Consider the following 14,058-nt stretch of genomic DNA (forward strand, 5'->3'; position numbering starts at 1 on the left):
TTACTGGGTATCTATCCTAAGAACCTGATATCAGATATCTCAAGAGTCCGTTGCACCCCTATGTTCATCGCAGCATTATTTACAATAGCCAAGACGTGGAACCAGCCTACATGCCCAGAAACTGATGATTGGATAAAGAAGATGTGGTATATATACACAATGGAATACTACTCAGCCATAAAAAAAGATGAAATTGGCCCATTCACAACAATGTGGATGGACCTCGAGGGCATTATGTTAAGCGAAATAAGTCAGTCAGAGAAAGACGAACTCTATATGACTCCACTCATAGGTGGAAATTAGTATATTGAGAAGGAGATCTGATTGGTGGTTACCAGGGAAAAGGGGGGTTGGGGGGAGGGTACGGAGGGGGAAGTGGTGTACCCACAACATGACTAACAAAAATGTACAACTGAAATTTCACAAGCTTGTAATCCATCATAACATTAATAAAAAAAAAAAAAACAACAGAATTACGGTTCTTTCTCGATTCCCCCCTATTGCTACTCATGCTTTTGTACATACACAGCAATTTTCAGAGTGCATTTTAGCTTCTTTTATTTCTTACATGATGGCATGTGTGTTAGACAGTGAATTCTTACTGTTTGCAAAGACTATATTTTATTAGTCTTTGTGTCCTTAGTACTTAGAGCCTGGTAAATAGTAGGCCACAAAAAATATTGATTCTTTGAATGATTTAAGAAAACTGAAGAAGTTTGGTGTTTAAAATTATATATCAAATATGTAAAATTACCAACAAACAATGGACTGATTCCACCTCCCTTCTGCTCCATGTTTGCCACTTTGCAGTAGGTACAGAATCATAAAATATTGGGGGTATAGGTCACTAAGTCTCAAACATTATGGCAGACGATTCTAGTTTTCTCCCAGTACCCACTTTGACCCCTTCCTTTCTAATGGGCACCTTGGTTTGTAGTTGGGCATATGGCTGCCTAGAATAAAGGCTGCATTTTCCAGTCTTCCTTAGATAAGAGTGCTCTAATGACTAAACTCTGGCCAATGAAATGCAAGTGGAAATGTGCAAATTTTAGGAAGCATCCTTCTTTCCCTCTTTCTTCTCTATGCTGGATGGAATGTAGACACACTTACCGGAGCTCAGCAACGTGAAGGGGAACCACATGTTGAGAATGGCAGAAGGACAAGAAAGGAGCCTCCATCCCTAGTGTCCATGTAGTTGCCATGTCCTCCCTTCGACTTCTTCAGACTCAAGATTCATTTATATGAGAGAGGAATAAACTCTGTCTTTTCTAAGCTACTTTGATTTTGGATTTTTTTTGAAACTTGCAGCCAAACCTAATGGTAGCAGTTTGGGATATATCTTCTTTAGAAATCCTTCCCTTATCCCTAAGGCTCGGCTGGCAGCCCCTCTTCTATGCTCTCATATACTGTATAAACCTTTATTAGAACACTTACCCTATTTCATTATAATTATCTTTTTTTACATAAAGCTTTCTTTGAGGGCAGGAACAATGTCTCATTCATGTGTCATCCATCTTCATCCCTGAGCTCTATCTTGGACAGCGTAGGTGTACATAGTATATGCTCAATAAATGTTTGTTTAATTGAACAGTAATGGATTGATGACCTGAACTAATTAAAATACCTAACATATACCATGGAATTAATTGTACCCTAAGAAAATTTTAGTTCAGGATCATAGGACACTGCACAGTAGATGCTCAAAAAGAAGTGGGTGGAAATGTTTGTTATGTGAATACACATTGCTTACCTCCCACATGTTACTCATTATAAATTCTTATTCAGTCAGATGTGGTAGTGAATGATTTTTTGTTAAAGCTTTGGACATGATAACAATTTGTGTCAAGGGACTTTTTTTTTTAGTGTCTGCTACTGGCTAATCAAGATCTTTGTTCTGATCCTTTTATCACAAGTGTGTAAAACTGATTTAGAAAGCAATAATGATTGACTGTATGGAGAAAAAGTTTGCTGCCTCTGAAAACACATTCTGTTCTTTCCTTGTATTCGTTAGTTCAGGGAATGAACATTTTATTAACCTTTCAATTGATTTTAAAGGTAAAGCATTCAGTTTATCATAGGGTTGGTTCAATTTTATCTTTGGTTTATGGCATGTCTTATATTTTAAAAACATTTATATTTTCTTTTTGTTTGTTATACCATGACAAAACTATTGACCTGGATGGAATAAAATCTGTGAAAAATCATACAGACCAGGTGCTATAGATATCACTTTCTTCCTTTTCTTTATAGGTCTTCTCAAACTGTGAGTAACTAAGTGGTTTGTGCATCATTCCAGTAGCAAAGCTGAAACTCCCAGTGATCTTGGCTACTTGACCTACTCATTCCCCACTCTGAAATCAAGAGACGACTGCTCCACAAGACTCCTCCATAAATTGCTGCAATGTCTGTATCTAATTTATCATGGTAAGTGAATTACTTTCTAACCTTAAATGCAAGTGTATGTGTATCCTGACACAATATTTCGTGAGTAAGTTGTCCTGTCAGAACTGGAGCAGAGAGAGAACTTTAAAGATCTTATTTCCAGAGATTGTTGTCCTATGTTAGGGTGAGGAAAGCAACCTAGAATTAAAAGGTTGAGACTTTCAGCACGATGGGATCTGGGGACTCTGGGAAGGGTTCAAGCCTCCCGCTGATTGCCAGTGACATCCAGTGCCTTTCTTTACAGCACTTCCTGGGGGGAGAGGAGTAGGAATGAAATATCCTTTCGCTGTTCCTCTCCACTGTCCTGTTCCCAGATACAGGACCAACCAACGGTCAGAGTGGCTGTAAGGGGGGGATAGATATTTTCTCATCAGTGCTTTTCTTCACACTTCCTATTGCAAATTAAACTGAATAGAACTCAAATATAGAAGAGAAAATTCCTTTATAGATTCGTATCTCTAGTTAGCTGGCATTCTGAATACTCTTTGACATACAGTTCGTGCTTAAAAGCTGTTTGTGATTTTAAAAAAGAAGTATGGAGATATTTTTCTGGCAACTACTCAACAACTTTTCTATGGCAATGAAAAGCTATACCAACAGGGATGAATTTGAAGCCATTTTATTGAACTTTGGATTTTTTTTTATATATAAAGAGCCAAATAAGCAATATTATACAAATTCATAGTATTCAATATGTGAATGTAAGAAAAACCTGATAATCTTTTCTGCTTCCTTAAAAGCCCATCTCATCCTTGTCTTCAATTTGTGCTGGAAATATAGATCTCATCACATTAAAGACTCGTTTCTACTGTTTAACTCCATGAATTTACTTTTAGTTAAGTAAGCAATTTCTTTAGCATGAAGGATGGGAGGGATTATTTGTTTAGATTTAGAGTAGTATTTCTAAAGGACCTGTTTTTATGGACTCCCTAGAATATGCCTTGGATTCCTACTGGGTGCTGAGGATCTCAGTTTGAAAAAGAAGTGAATTAAAGAAGCTAAAATATATTTTGTAAAAATAAATGAAAAAGTATTTAAATTGGGAATTATCACTGCCAAATATTTTCTTTTATATTGTTAAAATCAAATTATTAAAATAAAAAAAGCTAAACAATTTCTGTAGAATTTTTGAACCCCTTTGAACTCCTGGGAGATATTAAATACACATTTATTTAAAGGAATTATACCCCTGGAAAACAAGTCTGTTGGAGGTGAATCCTCAAAAACAGGCTGCATGCCAAAGAAAAAGAAAGAGAAGGAGGAAGGCAGGGAACGGGGAAGGAGAAGAAAGCGTGGGTGAGGGCGGGGGTGGTAGTGGTGGGGAGATGAAGAAGAAGCGGGAGGGGAGATAAAACACAGATATGATTCTTATATCTCAAAATAGGGTGTCATCTGACCTGGTTCACAGAGTCAGGACAGCACTAACACTGGAGCCTGTCCTTCGTGTGTACCTCAATTAACAGATGCCTTGAGGTGATGTAATGATTTGCTTAAGGGCCTTCCAAAACACAGCGAACTCCACAAAGAGCAGGACTGCATCTTCTGGTTCCAGCCCAACTGTCCAGGGCAGCTCTTCGAATTTAGTGCTGTGTAAATGAGTGAAAAAATATAAAGCATATAATTCAATAACAAATTAGTGTTTTCCTTCTAAAAGAAAATTTAAAATTGTGTGGATATCTTATAGAATTCATATATCTGAAATTTGTTAGAATTCTCTCCATGTCGAAGGTTCAAATTTTACAGAAATAATTCTTGGATATTTTCATTCAGTAGTACTCTTAATTCAGGCTACAACTTAGGATCCACATAAGATTTCTATAAGGAGGCTCTTAAATTTGTTTTGCCAGTGTTACTCCATCAGACAGCTGTGTGAAGTTTGGCGTCTCAATTCTCCCTCTTCGAATTTGAGCTCCCCACATGCTGGCAAGGAAGGAGTATAGGACAGAAATCTAAAATATGCAGAACAAGTCACTGATTTATTTCACTTACTCCAAGTTTAGAAATTGTTAACCTTCTTTTTTCACATTAACTTTTGTAATTTTCCTATATTTCCTAACATTTCTAATCTATAATTTGGGAAACATTATCTTATAAATATTTTAATAGAGATGCATAGTAACTTATCAATTCTTTATGGGAATCTCTCACAGAGTTACATTAATTTAGTGAAATTATGGTAGTCTAGGGTCTGGCTCTCTGCTTTGAAATCCAGAAACTAAGACGTGAAAATACTGACACTGGAAAATACACAGGGTGACAGACTACTTACTTAAAATAAGGTATGTAACTTTTAAGTGCACGGGATGCTTGATTTGGCCTAACCAGTGTATTCTCTAACTGTTGGAGAAAACTACATGGGAATCTAAATCAGAAGTTTGGCTGCTGTTGCATAACCATAGCAAGGAGAATTGTATGCTTCTAGTGTTCAAAGGAATCAGGCAGGATAAGCTACACCTGGCAGGATATACCTATCAATAAGGGAAGTGTCTGCCAGACACCCCCATCTGCTTCTCAGGGCAGCTTCTTTATGCGTAGGAGTTGGAGTGACACTTGGTGTTTGTTTCTATGATTCTTCTGAGTTCCACCTTTGCCAGGCTCTCCTTGGCTTGGCTTCCTCATTAATGTTAGCACTGATTTTATAGTCAAAACCTACTTCAATCTGTGAACAGTTTGGTCTTCCTGCCATGATGTTGTATATATCTGACCATATCCATGTATTGGTTTAACTCTGAAGCTTAATGGGGGCAAGGGTGCCTTACTATGATCTCCACATGCAACCTAGGAATTTAGAAAACGTAGGTTAAGATGCTTATATTCATATTTGTAACTATCCAAGGAATACTCCCAGCTTTTAAACACCCAGCATAGAAAGTTATCTTTTTATATGACACTTGGAAAAAATAGAAAATAATTTGGCCCTTTTATGCAGAATCTCAAAAGAAATACGATCTAGAAAACATTCAAGTTTCTGTGAAACTATGCACTGTCAGTCAGATAATGAGGAGTGAGAATTGATTGTTAGAGTCACATGGTGACATACAACAGATGTTTCATGAATCTTCCTGTTTTGTAAATAATTATGAGAGGGAGCCCATGATTGAGTTGATGCTGGTTGAGATAGAGACAAAAGGATGTACAGAATCAATTGCAGGCATCCATGAACAGGTGACAGGTTCCAGGCTATGCTCTGAGGGAAAGAACTGTTGCTGGTAGCTGAGATAATTAATAGGAGACAGAAGGCAGCACAGAGTTGAAACAGGGTCCTATATCTATACACAGAGAGAGAAATGGTGTGACGTCAAGGGGTGCTTGAAAGGACTTTCAGTGCTTACTTCTCTGATAATCATCCTCAATCCTTTCTTTTTCATATTTTTCATTGTTTGTATATACATATATCATATATAACATTTTAAAACATACAATTTTACAACATGCAAGCCAAGTAAATATTACTGACAGTGAACATGTATGTGGCATTTACCATGTACCAAGCACTTTTTTAGACACTTTGCAGATATTGACCTGCGTACCCCTCACAGCAACCTTTTTAGGAATGTAGTGTTGTTAATGCATTTCCAAAAATGGGAAAAGCTAGGCATAGAAAGTTAAGCAATTTGCCAACATGATACAGCCACTAAATGGTGGAGTTAGGAAATGAATACAGGCAGTCAGTTGGTGCTCCTAACCACTAAACTACCCAGGTCAAAACATTACCCTTGCTGTGTGCATTGACTTCAAGGCAAGTGTCCTAGTTCTCATTTCCAGCCAGAATGTTTCCCTTAATTTCCTCCAATGTAGATATTCTGGAGCCTCTCCTAGAAGGGAGTGAGCATCTGCACCTGGGAACACTATCAGGTATTAGAATAGGATTGGTTGGGCGGCAGGGGATGAGCTCCCTAATTTCCTAGGGGAGATAGGGAAGCTGTTGCTGTCAGAAACTTAGTTGAACTTCCAAAATTATATAAAGTGAGCTACTTAAACTACCCAATATAAATCTTAGTTCTACTTGGTATGTTACAGTCTAGAAATTGTCATGTTTTAATCATGATACATTAGAAGCACAAAAGTGCTGAAACATATCAGCATTTTGCTATAGTTCAACTGAAGTGGCTCTCAACTGCCCATTTCAGAGAGACCCTCTGCTAGGCAATCACTACTTCTACCCTCCCTGACCCTACTGCAACCTCAGCTTCCATTATGTTAGTGATATTCCGCATGATATTTTGCTACCTTCTGATTTCACTGAACAATTTCTATGAGCATCTCTCTATTTGATGGATGCAGAGTGACATCATCGTGTGTAAAGGCTGGGTGACGTTGTATGGCAGTAGCGTTATTTGTTTCACCCATCCAGATTGGACCTTCATGTATTTTCTAATTTTATTTTTTACTATTGTTAATACTTCTACTGTGAGGAAATTATTCAGATATTGCTGGGTCACAAGTACTGTGCGTGGTGAGTATCTTGTTGCAGCTCCTTGGATTATAGACATCAAGGCTATGTAGAAAATATGTATTTCTGAGAAAATGTCAACTCATCTTTTTAATTTAATTTAATTTTTTTTTTTTGAGGAAGATTAACCCTGAGCTAACATTTGCTGCCAATCCTTCTCTTTTTTGCTGAGGAAGACTGGCCCTGAGCTATCATCCATGCCCATCTTCCTCTACTTTATATGTGGGAACACCTGCCACAGCATGGCTTGCCAAGTGGTGCATAGGTCTGCCCCTGGGATCCAAACCAGAGAACCCTGGGCTGCCGAAGTGGAACATGCAAGCTTAACCACTGTGCCTCATCTTTTTTATTTTAGAAAAGGATCCATCATGTATGCTAACACTTTCACCAGATTTAGTCCCTCATATACTTTGAAAGGTGCTGATAATTGTCAAAGAGATGTTTACTTACAGTTGACTAATAAAATTTTAATAGACTGGATCAAAAGTCAACAAAATATTCCACCTTGCATGCCCGTAGATTGGAAATATAACAAAGTCTGAATTGTGTAAGTTATTGATATATTGACTAAATTTAGAAGTGGTGAATGGTCTTTATTGAATATGCTTATCATATAACATGCTATTATGAATGTTGGTAAGTTTAATAATGGTCTAATAGGAGATGAAAACTAATTTGAATTATGTTCTTTATCCAAAAGCAATAGTGTGTTCGAATCATAGAATTGAGAAAGATGCAAAATTAAAAGTGTGGATACTTTTTCAGATTATATGATATTTTTATCTAAATTCTTCTTTAATGAATAAATGAGGAAGTGAATCATTCCATATTATTCTTTGACACCTGCATTTAGGAGGAAAAAATTCTGGAGAGACAGAATCACATATTTACTCTAAGGAGGGGAAGAAATCAGGATCTTTCCCCAAAAGTTACCTTAGCCGCTATTCTGCAAACTACTTGTCCTATTTACACTGTTAAATGGCAGGCTCTCAGGGACAGTATTTGCAGTGGCAGAGGAAGTAGAGACTTGAATTGCTTCTATTTTTGGAGAAATCAGAACCCACAGGGGATAAAAATGTAGATTGTGAAAGTAGAGATTGCAAGGGAAGTTTTTACCCCAAGTTTAACAGGGAAAGTCAGAATTGTCAACAGCCTATTATTGGAGAAGAGGAAATAAAGAAAAAGATTGGACAGAAATGTAAAGCTAATGTTTCTAATTGAGAAAAAATGAAACCTTCTGAGTAATAGGAAAAGCTTAGTTGGCGAGATACTGTAAGTACTTCTTAGCATGGTAAGTGCATGTTGAGTGAATGACTGTTATATTAAGGTATTGGGAAGAGAGAGTAGATTTGAGAGCCTAAACCTTAAGAATCCTCATGTAAGTAGGGATGGTCAGCTTGTAAAGGAGTAGATACAGAGCATAAGAGAGTAAGTTGAGTTTAGGAGAAAATAAATAAGAAGAAAATAACCTAGAAGAGGAAGGGAGGGGAGAATAAAATAGTCAAAGTGAAAACTCAATGTGTCCCCCAAATTACATAACATTTTAAGTTACAAGTGTGACAATTTGGATGAAAGTCAATTTACTGAATTCTTCAAAATTTCAGTGTTTTTCTATTCATAATATGCCTTTCAAATAAAAATCCCTTCATTATTGAAATGATTAATACTGTTTTGATTTGGGCTTAACAGTTTGGGTAAACACATTATATTTTTAGAATGCCTGACCATTTTTGGCTCCAAGCTATGGGCCTTTAGAAATAGCTTTTTAAAAATTAAACATTTTTAGACAACCTCCTGGATATTTTTCTCTTTATATCTACCTCAAATTCTTTTTCCTTGACTAATCCAAGTAATAATCAGTGAAACAGAATATTTTATTTTTGCTTTTAAATACTAGTGCCAACTAGACATGAATCACATTTTGAAGAAAATGGTTTTGTAAATTCTGGCCAGCTTAGAGGAATTTGCTTTCTTGTGAAGTTAATGAGTCAGGTTGCAGGTTCAATTCCCACAGGGACCAATTAGTTCCACTCTCTTTCATGGCCAAAGCCTATACCTGTAACCCTGACCAGCTCTCCTTCCCAGACTTGCCATTGGTCACAAGTCATTAGAAACAGTTGATAGATCATCACCCATTCACAATCAGTCTTGGGAAAAAATATAAACCCTAAAATCAAGTGCTCTTCAGGGATCGGTAATGGGTCACATCATCATCTTCCTTTTGAATATCATCCAAGTCTATAAATATACTTTGAAATATGTCTTTTCATCATTCTCAGAGGAATCGTAATTTACTCTCTTGTGAAAGAACTACGGTGAATAATCACAGAAATATTTCCTTAGAGTGTAGGAGCTTTAACATAAAACTGGGCAGTCCATTCCAACCCTTAAGGCTAGAGTTACTAAACACCAGCCCTTTTTGGACTTGAACAATTAAGATAAAGACCAGTGAATAGTCTCTTAAATTATTTTAGTTATTAAAATAGTTATGTAGGCTAAGGTATATTTTTCTCAGCATGATCAAAAGTAAATTAACTGTGAAATCATAGACATCATTTGCCGTTGATGTATAAAATTTTCAATGATTGTGATATCCTGGTATTTATTCGCTACTGTCTTTTTGCTTATTGGATTTTTGTAACTTTTATTTTTTTACTTGTTTTTAAGATTGTGAAGAGAGTTCAGCTTGATTTTAAAACTAGTCCAGCTTAATTGAGGGAAAAAACCCACTTTTCAACTCAATTGCATGGTCACCAAAAGAGTTAGTTTCATTCTTTTATACTTGGTTTTATGTTCCTTTTTAAAGAATGGGTTCGTTGTTAGATTTCATAGGAATTTACAAATAATTCCTGCACAGTTAAAGAGATGAATTAGTATAATTTAATTGTATCTTGACTAGTGCTACATTATTTTTATGTAAATTAGAAGTTATTTTCCTACACTTATGTTCATCCATGTCTTCATTCAACAAATATTTTTGAGTGCCTACGATGTGCAATTTTCAATCCTGTGGATAGAATAATGAATGAAACAGAAGTCCCTACTTTCATTAAGCTTACATTTTAGTGCTGAAGACAGATATAAACAGATAAACAAATAAGTTTTATGATATTAGATAGTGATAAGTATTTTGAAGAACAATCGAACAGAGTAAAAAGATAGAGTGGTGGAGGAGATGGGGAATTGATCATGAAAAGCCTCTTGACAAGGTGGCATTTAAGCAGAGAGGGAAGAAGCTATATGACCCTTCAGGCCTTTCAGGCAGAGAGACAGGAGGACAAAGACCCTGAGACTGAAATATACTTGGGGTGTTTGAGTGTCTATCAAGGAAGCTAGTTTGATGGAAACAGCCAATGAAGGGGAGAATCCCAGGAACTGAGTTTGAAGAGGTATCAGGGGGCCATGTAGATCACGAGAAAGACTGGATTTATTCTAAATTTGGTGGAAAACTTTGCCCTCACTTCTCAGATTACAGGCAAGAGTTCATATAAAATATAAATTTAGTGAAATTAGTGAGTCTTGATCTGATTTCTATTTCAAAAGGACCTCTCCATGATCTTCAAATTTTATGAAAACAATTCATATTATATTCTTAATATAAACACTCAGCAGAGATGATTAATAATTAGATGTAATAAGGAAAGAAAAGTTGTTAATGAAAATTTTTTTTCATGAATATAGCCTGTCTCATTATCATCCATTTTAAAAGATTCAACCAATCTGATACATGTGAATAATTAGGGACATGATATAAAAGAGATTTCATCCATAGAAATATTCTATCTTTCATTAAGGAGTTTTATAGTAGATGAATGAATGTTTTTGTAAACTGTGGAAATTCAGGACATATTATCAATTATACAACTTTTTATTTATTTTTTTAAAAATTTTTATTTTTTTCAGATGTACATCATATTTCAAATTCTGTGTACATTACATCATGTTCAACCCCTGAACACTAATTATAGTTCATCCCTTCACATGTGACCCTAATCACCCCTTTTGCCCTCCCCCCCTTCCCCAATGGTAACCACCAGTCCAATCTCCAGTGCTATGTGTTTTTTATTTTTTTTTCGTTTTTATCTTCTACTTATGAGTGAGATCATATGGTATTTGACTTTCTCCCTCTCACTTATTTCACTCAGCATAATACCCTCAAGGTCCATCCCTGTTGTCACAAATGGCTGGATTTCGTCATTTCTTATGGCTGAGTAGTAGTCCATCGTGTATAAATACCACATCTTCTTTATCCATTCGTACCTTGATGGGCACCTAGGTTGCTTCCAAGTCTTGGCTATTGTGTATAGTGCCGCAATGAACATAGGGGTGCAAGTATCTTTATGCCTTTGTGTTTTCAAGTTCTTTGGATAAATACCCAGCAGTGGAATAGCTGGATCATATGGTAGATCTATCCTTAATTTTCTGAGGATACTCCAAACTGCTTTCCATAGTGGCTGCACCAGTTAGCACTGCCACCAGCAGTGAACAAGGGTTCCCTTCTCTCCACACCCTCTCCAACATTTGTTGTTTCCTGTCTTGTTAATTATAGCCATTCTGACCGGAGTGAGGTGATACCTCATTGTAGTTTTGATTTGCATTTCCCTGATAGCTAATGATGTTGAGCATCTTTTCATATGCCTGTTGGCCATCTGTATATCTTCTGTGGAGAAATCTCTGTTCAGATCTTTTGCCCATTTTCTAATCGGATTGTTGGTTTTTTTGTTGTTGAGCTGTATTAGTTCTTTGTATATTTTGGATATTAACCCCTTATCTGATATGTGGTTTGCAAATATCTTCTCCCAATTGTTAGGTTGTCTTTTCATTTTGTTGATGGTTTCCTTTGCTGTGCAGAAGCTTTTTAGTTTGATGTAGTCTCATTTGTTCATTTTTTCTTTTGTTTCCCTTGCCCGGTCAGACATGGGACTTGAAAATATGCTGCTCAGACCAATGTCATAGAGCGTACTGCCTATGTTTTCTTCTAGAAGTCTCATGGTTTCGGGTCTTCCATTCAAGTCTTTAATCCATTTTGAGTTGATTTTTGTGCATGGTGTAAGGGAATGGTCTACTTTCATTCTTTTGCATATGGCTGTCCAGTTTTCCCAACACCATTTATTGAAGAGACTCTCCTTTCTCCATCATATGCTCTTGGCTCCCTTGTCGAATATTAGCTGTCCATAAACGTGTGGGTTTACTTCTGGGCTCTCAATTTTGTTCCATTGATCTGCGTGTCTGTTTTTGTGCCACTACCATGCTGTTTTGGTTACTATAGCTTTGTAGTATAATTTGAAATTGGGGAGTGTCATACCCCCAGCTTTGTTCTTTTTTCTCAGGAATCCTTTGGCTATTCGGAGTCTTTTGTTGTTCCGTATAAATTTTAGGATTCTTTGTCCTATTTCTGTAAAAATGTTGTTGGAACTTTGATAGGGATTGCGTTGAATCTATAGATTGCTTTAGGAAGTATGGACATTTTAACAATGTTAATTCTTCCAATCCAAGAGCACGGAATATCTTTCCATTTCTTTGTGTCTTCTTCGATTTCTTTCAACAATGTCTTGTAGTTTTCAGTGTACAGATCTTTCACCTCTTTCGTTAAGTTTATTCCTAGGTATTTTATTCTTTTTGTTGCAATTGTAAATGGGATTGTATTCTTAATTTCTCTTTCTGCTACTTCGTTGTTAGTGTATAGAAACGCAACCGATTTTTGTACATTGATTTTGAGATGTCCTTGCTGCAGTTAATAGCCAGCAAAGCCAGACAGTAAGACCCCCCTCTCAGCTGGGCTGAGTCCGAAGGATGGTTATAGCAGTATTGCCCCCGTTCCGGACCTCACTCCTCCAGGGAGGGCTGCATACCTTAGGGTGACTCCCACCTGGCCAGCTGAGAAGCTCCGCTGCTCTCAAAGGTGGCTTTTTTCCTCTCCGGCCGGAGTTACTGCCTCTTCTGCTTTTGTCAGGACTGTCCGTTGTTGTGGGGGTTCTTTTTATCCAGTTTTCAGTTTTCAATCCAGGGTGATTCTTCCTAAGATTGTTGTAACCTGGTTGTGTTCGTGGGAGGAGGCGAGTTCAACGTCTGCTCACAGCGCCATCTTGACGAGAACCCCTCAATTATACAACTTATATTTTACATTTATTTTTAAACCCTCACCCCCAAACTTCAAGGCTAATTTCAATATATAAACACAAAAGTGCCTTAAGCAATGAAGTGTCTATTCTATACTGGTAGTTTAATGTGTGTGTGGTTTTAGTGAGGAACCTGATGTGATACAGCATCCATCTTAAGTGCTAACGTGTTTTGGAGAGAATGTTGGCATAAAATTACTGGGTGTCCTTTCTCGGAATAAATTTCACCATTATTCTAAGATTATGATCTTTTTATACTTTTGATGGTAAAATATGGTTTCTTTTATAGTACTGGTTCTAGATGGAAGCTAGATAATTTTTCTTTTTTTATGTCTGTACTTGGCAAAATGGAAGTTGGAAGCACAATGTTGATCCCACTCCTCCCCCATCTCGTGTGTGTGTGTTTTAATTTAATTGGACCATAAAATAAAAAGTCTGAAATTTCTGGAGTACTGGGAATTCTTTCAAACTGGCTCCAATTCAACGTTTGTCAATGATATATGATCCAGATCACAGAAGAAATCATTCATGGATATCTGCCACCTTCATTTGGCGCTATCGGGTTGTAGATTCAGTGTATTGAGAAAGCTTGAAAATGACTGTATTGACTAGAATGGAATAAAATGGTCTTACAAGCATATAATATCCAACCTATTGGATGCTTCTTCTACTAGACCTATGCAAGCCACTGCCTATGTAAGGAGACATGGCTAATCCATCCTTCTTCCTGGGTGTACCTTTACCATTTTGTGTCTAGGAAGTATTTCTACAAGGTTACAATTACTTCTTTCCTGCTATTTATTTTCAGTCATATTTAACATTTATGCATTTTCCTTCTCTTTTTAATAATTATATTTTTATCATCAGACAGCATTAAAGTCTTCCTGCTGGTGGTTCAGCAAACTCATTTTTTGTTATGGACAAAGTCAGTTCATTGCTCAATGCTACTTAACTTGTTAATGCTACTGCCAAATAAGAAATATTTATATTTCAAATAACTAGGCTTGAGCCTTTGAATGTGTTTTAATTCCCTAGAATTTGGAA

The 14,058-nt window shown here is 36.6% G+C and overlaps 1 protein-coding gene across 6 annotated transcripts in view; it reads left to right on the forward strand.

The window, feature by feature from the left end:
- Positions 1–14,058, forward strand: part of OXR1 (oxidation resistance 1) — a 458,899-nt gene that overhangs the window by 85,990 nt on the left and 358,851 nt on the right. For all 6 annotated transcript variants that reach the window (XM_014855255.3, XM_014855256.3, XM_070481471.1 and 3 more), the window contains one exon: positions 2,251–2,424. In XM_014855255.3, coding sequence (XP_014710741.1) covers positions 2,402–2,424 — 23 coding nt within the window. In that variant the 5' untranslated portion in view covers positions 2,251–2,401. The remainder of the gene's footprint in view (positions 1–2,250; positions 2,425–14,058) is intronic.

The sequence above is a fragment of the Equus asinus genome, chromosome 12 (genome assembly GCF_041296235.1).
Source record: "Equus asinus isolate D_3611 breed Donkey chromosome 12, EquAss-T2T_v2, whole genome shotgun sequence".
NCBI classification, from domain to species: Eukaryota; Metazoa; Chordata; class Mammalia; order Perissodactyla; family Equidae; genus Equus; species Equus asinus.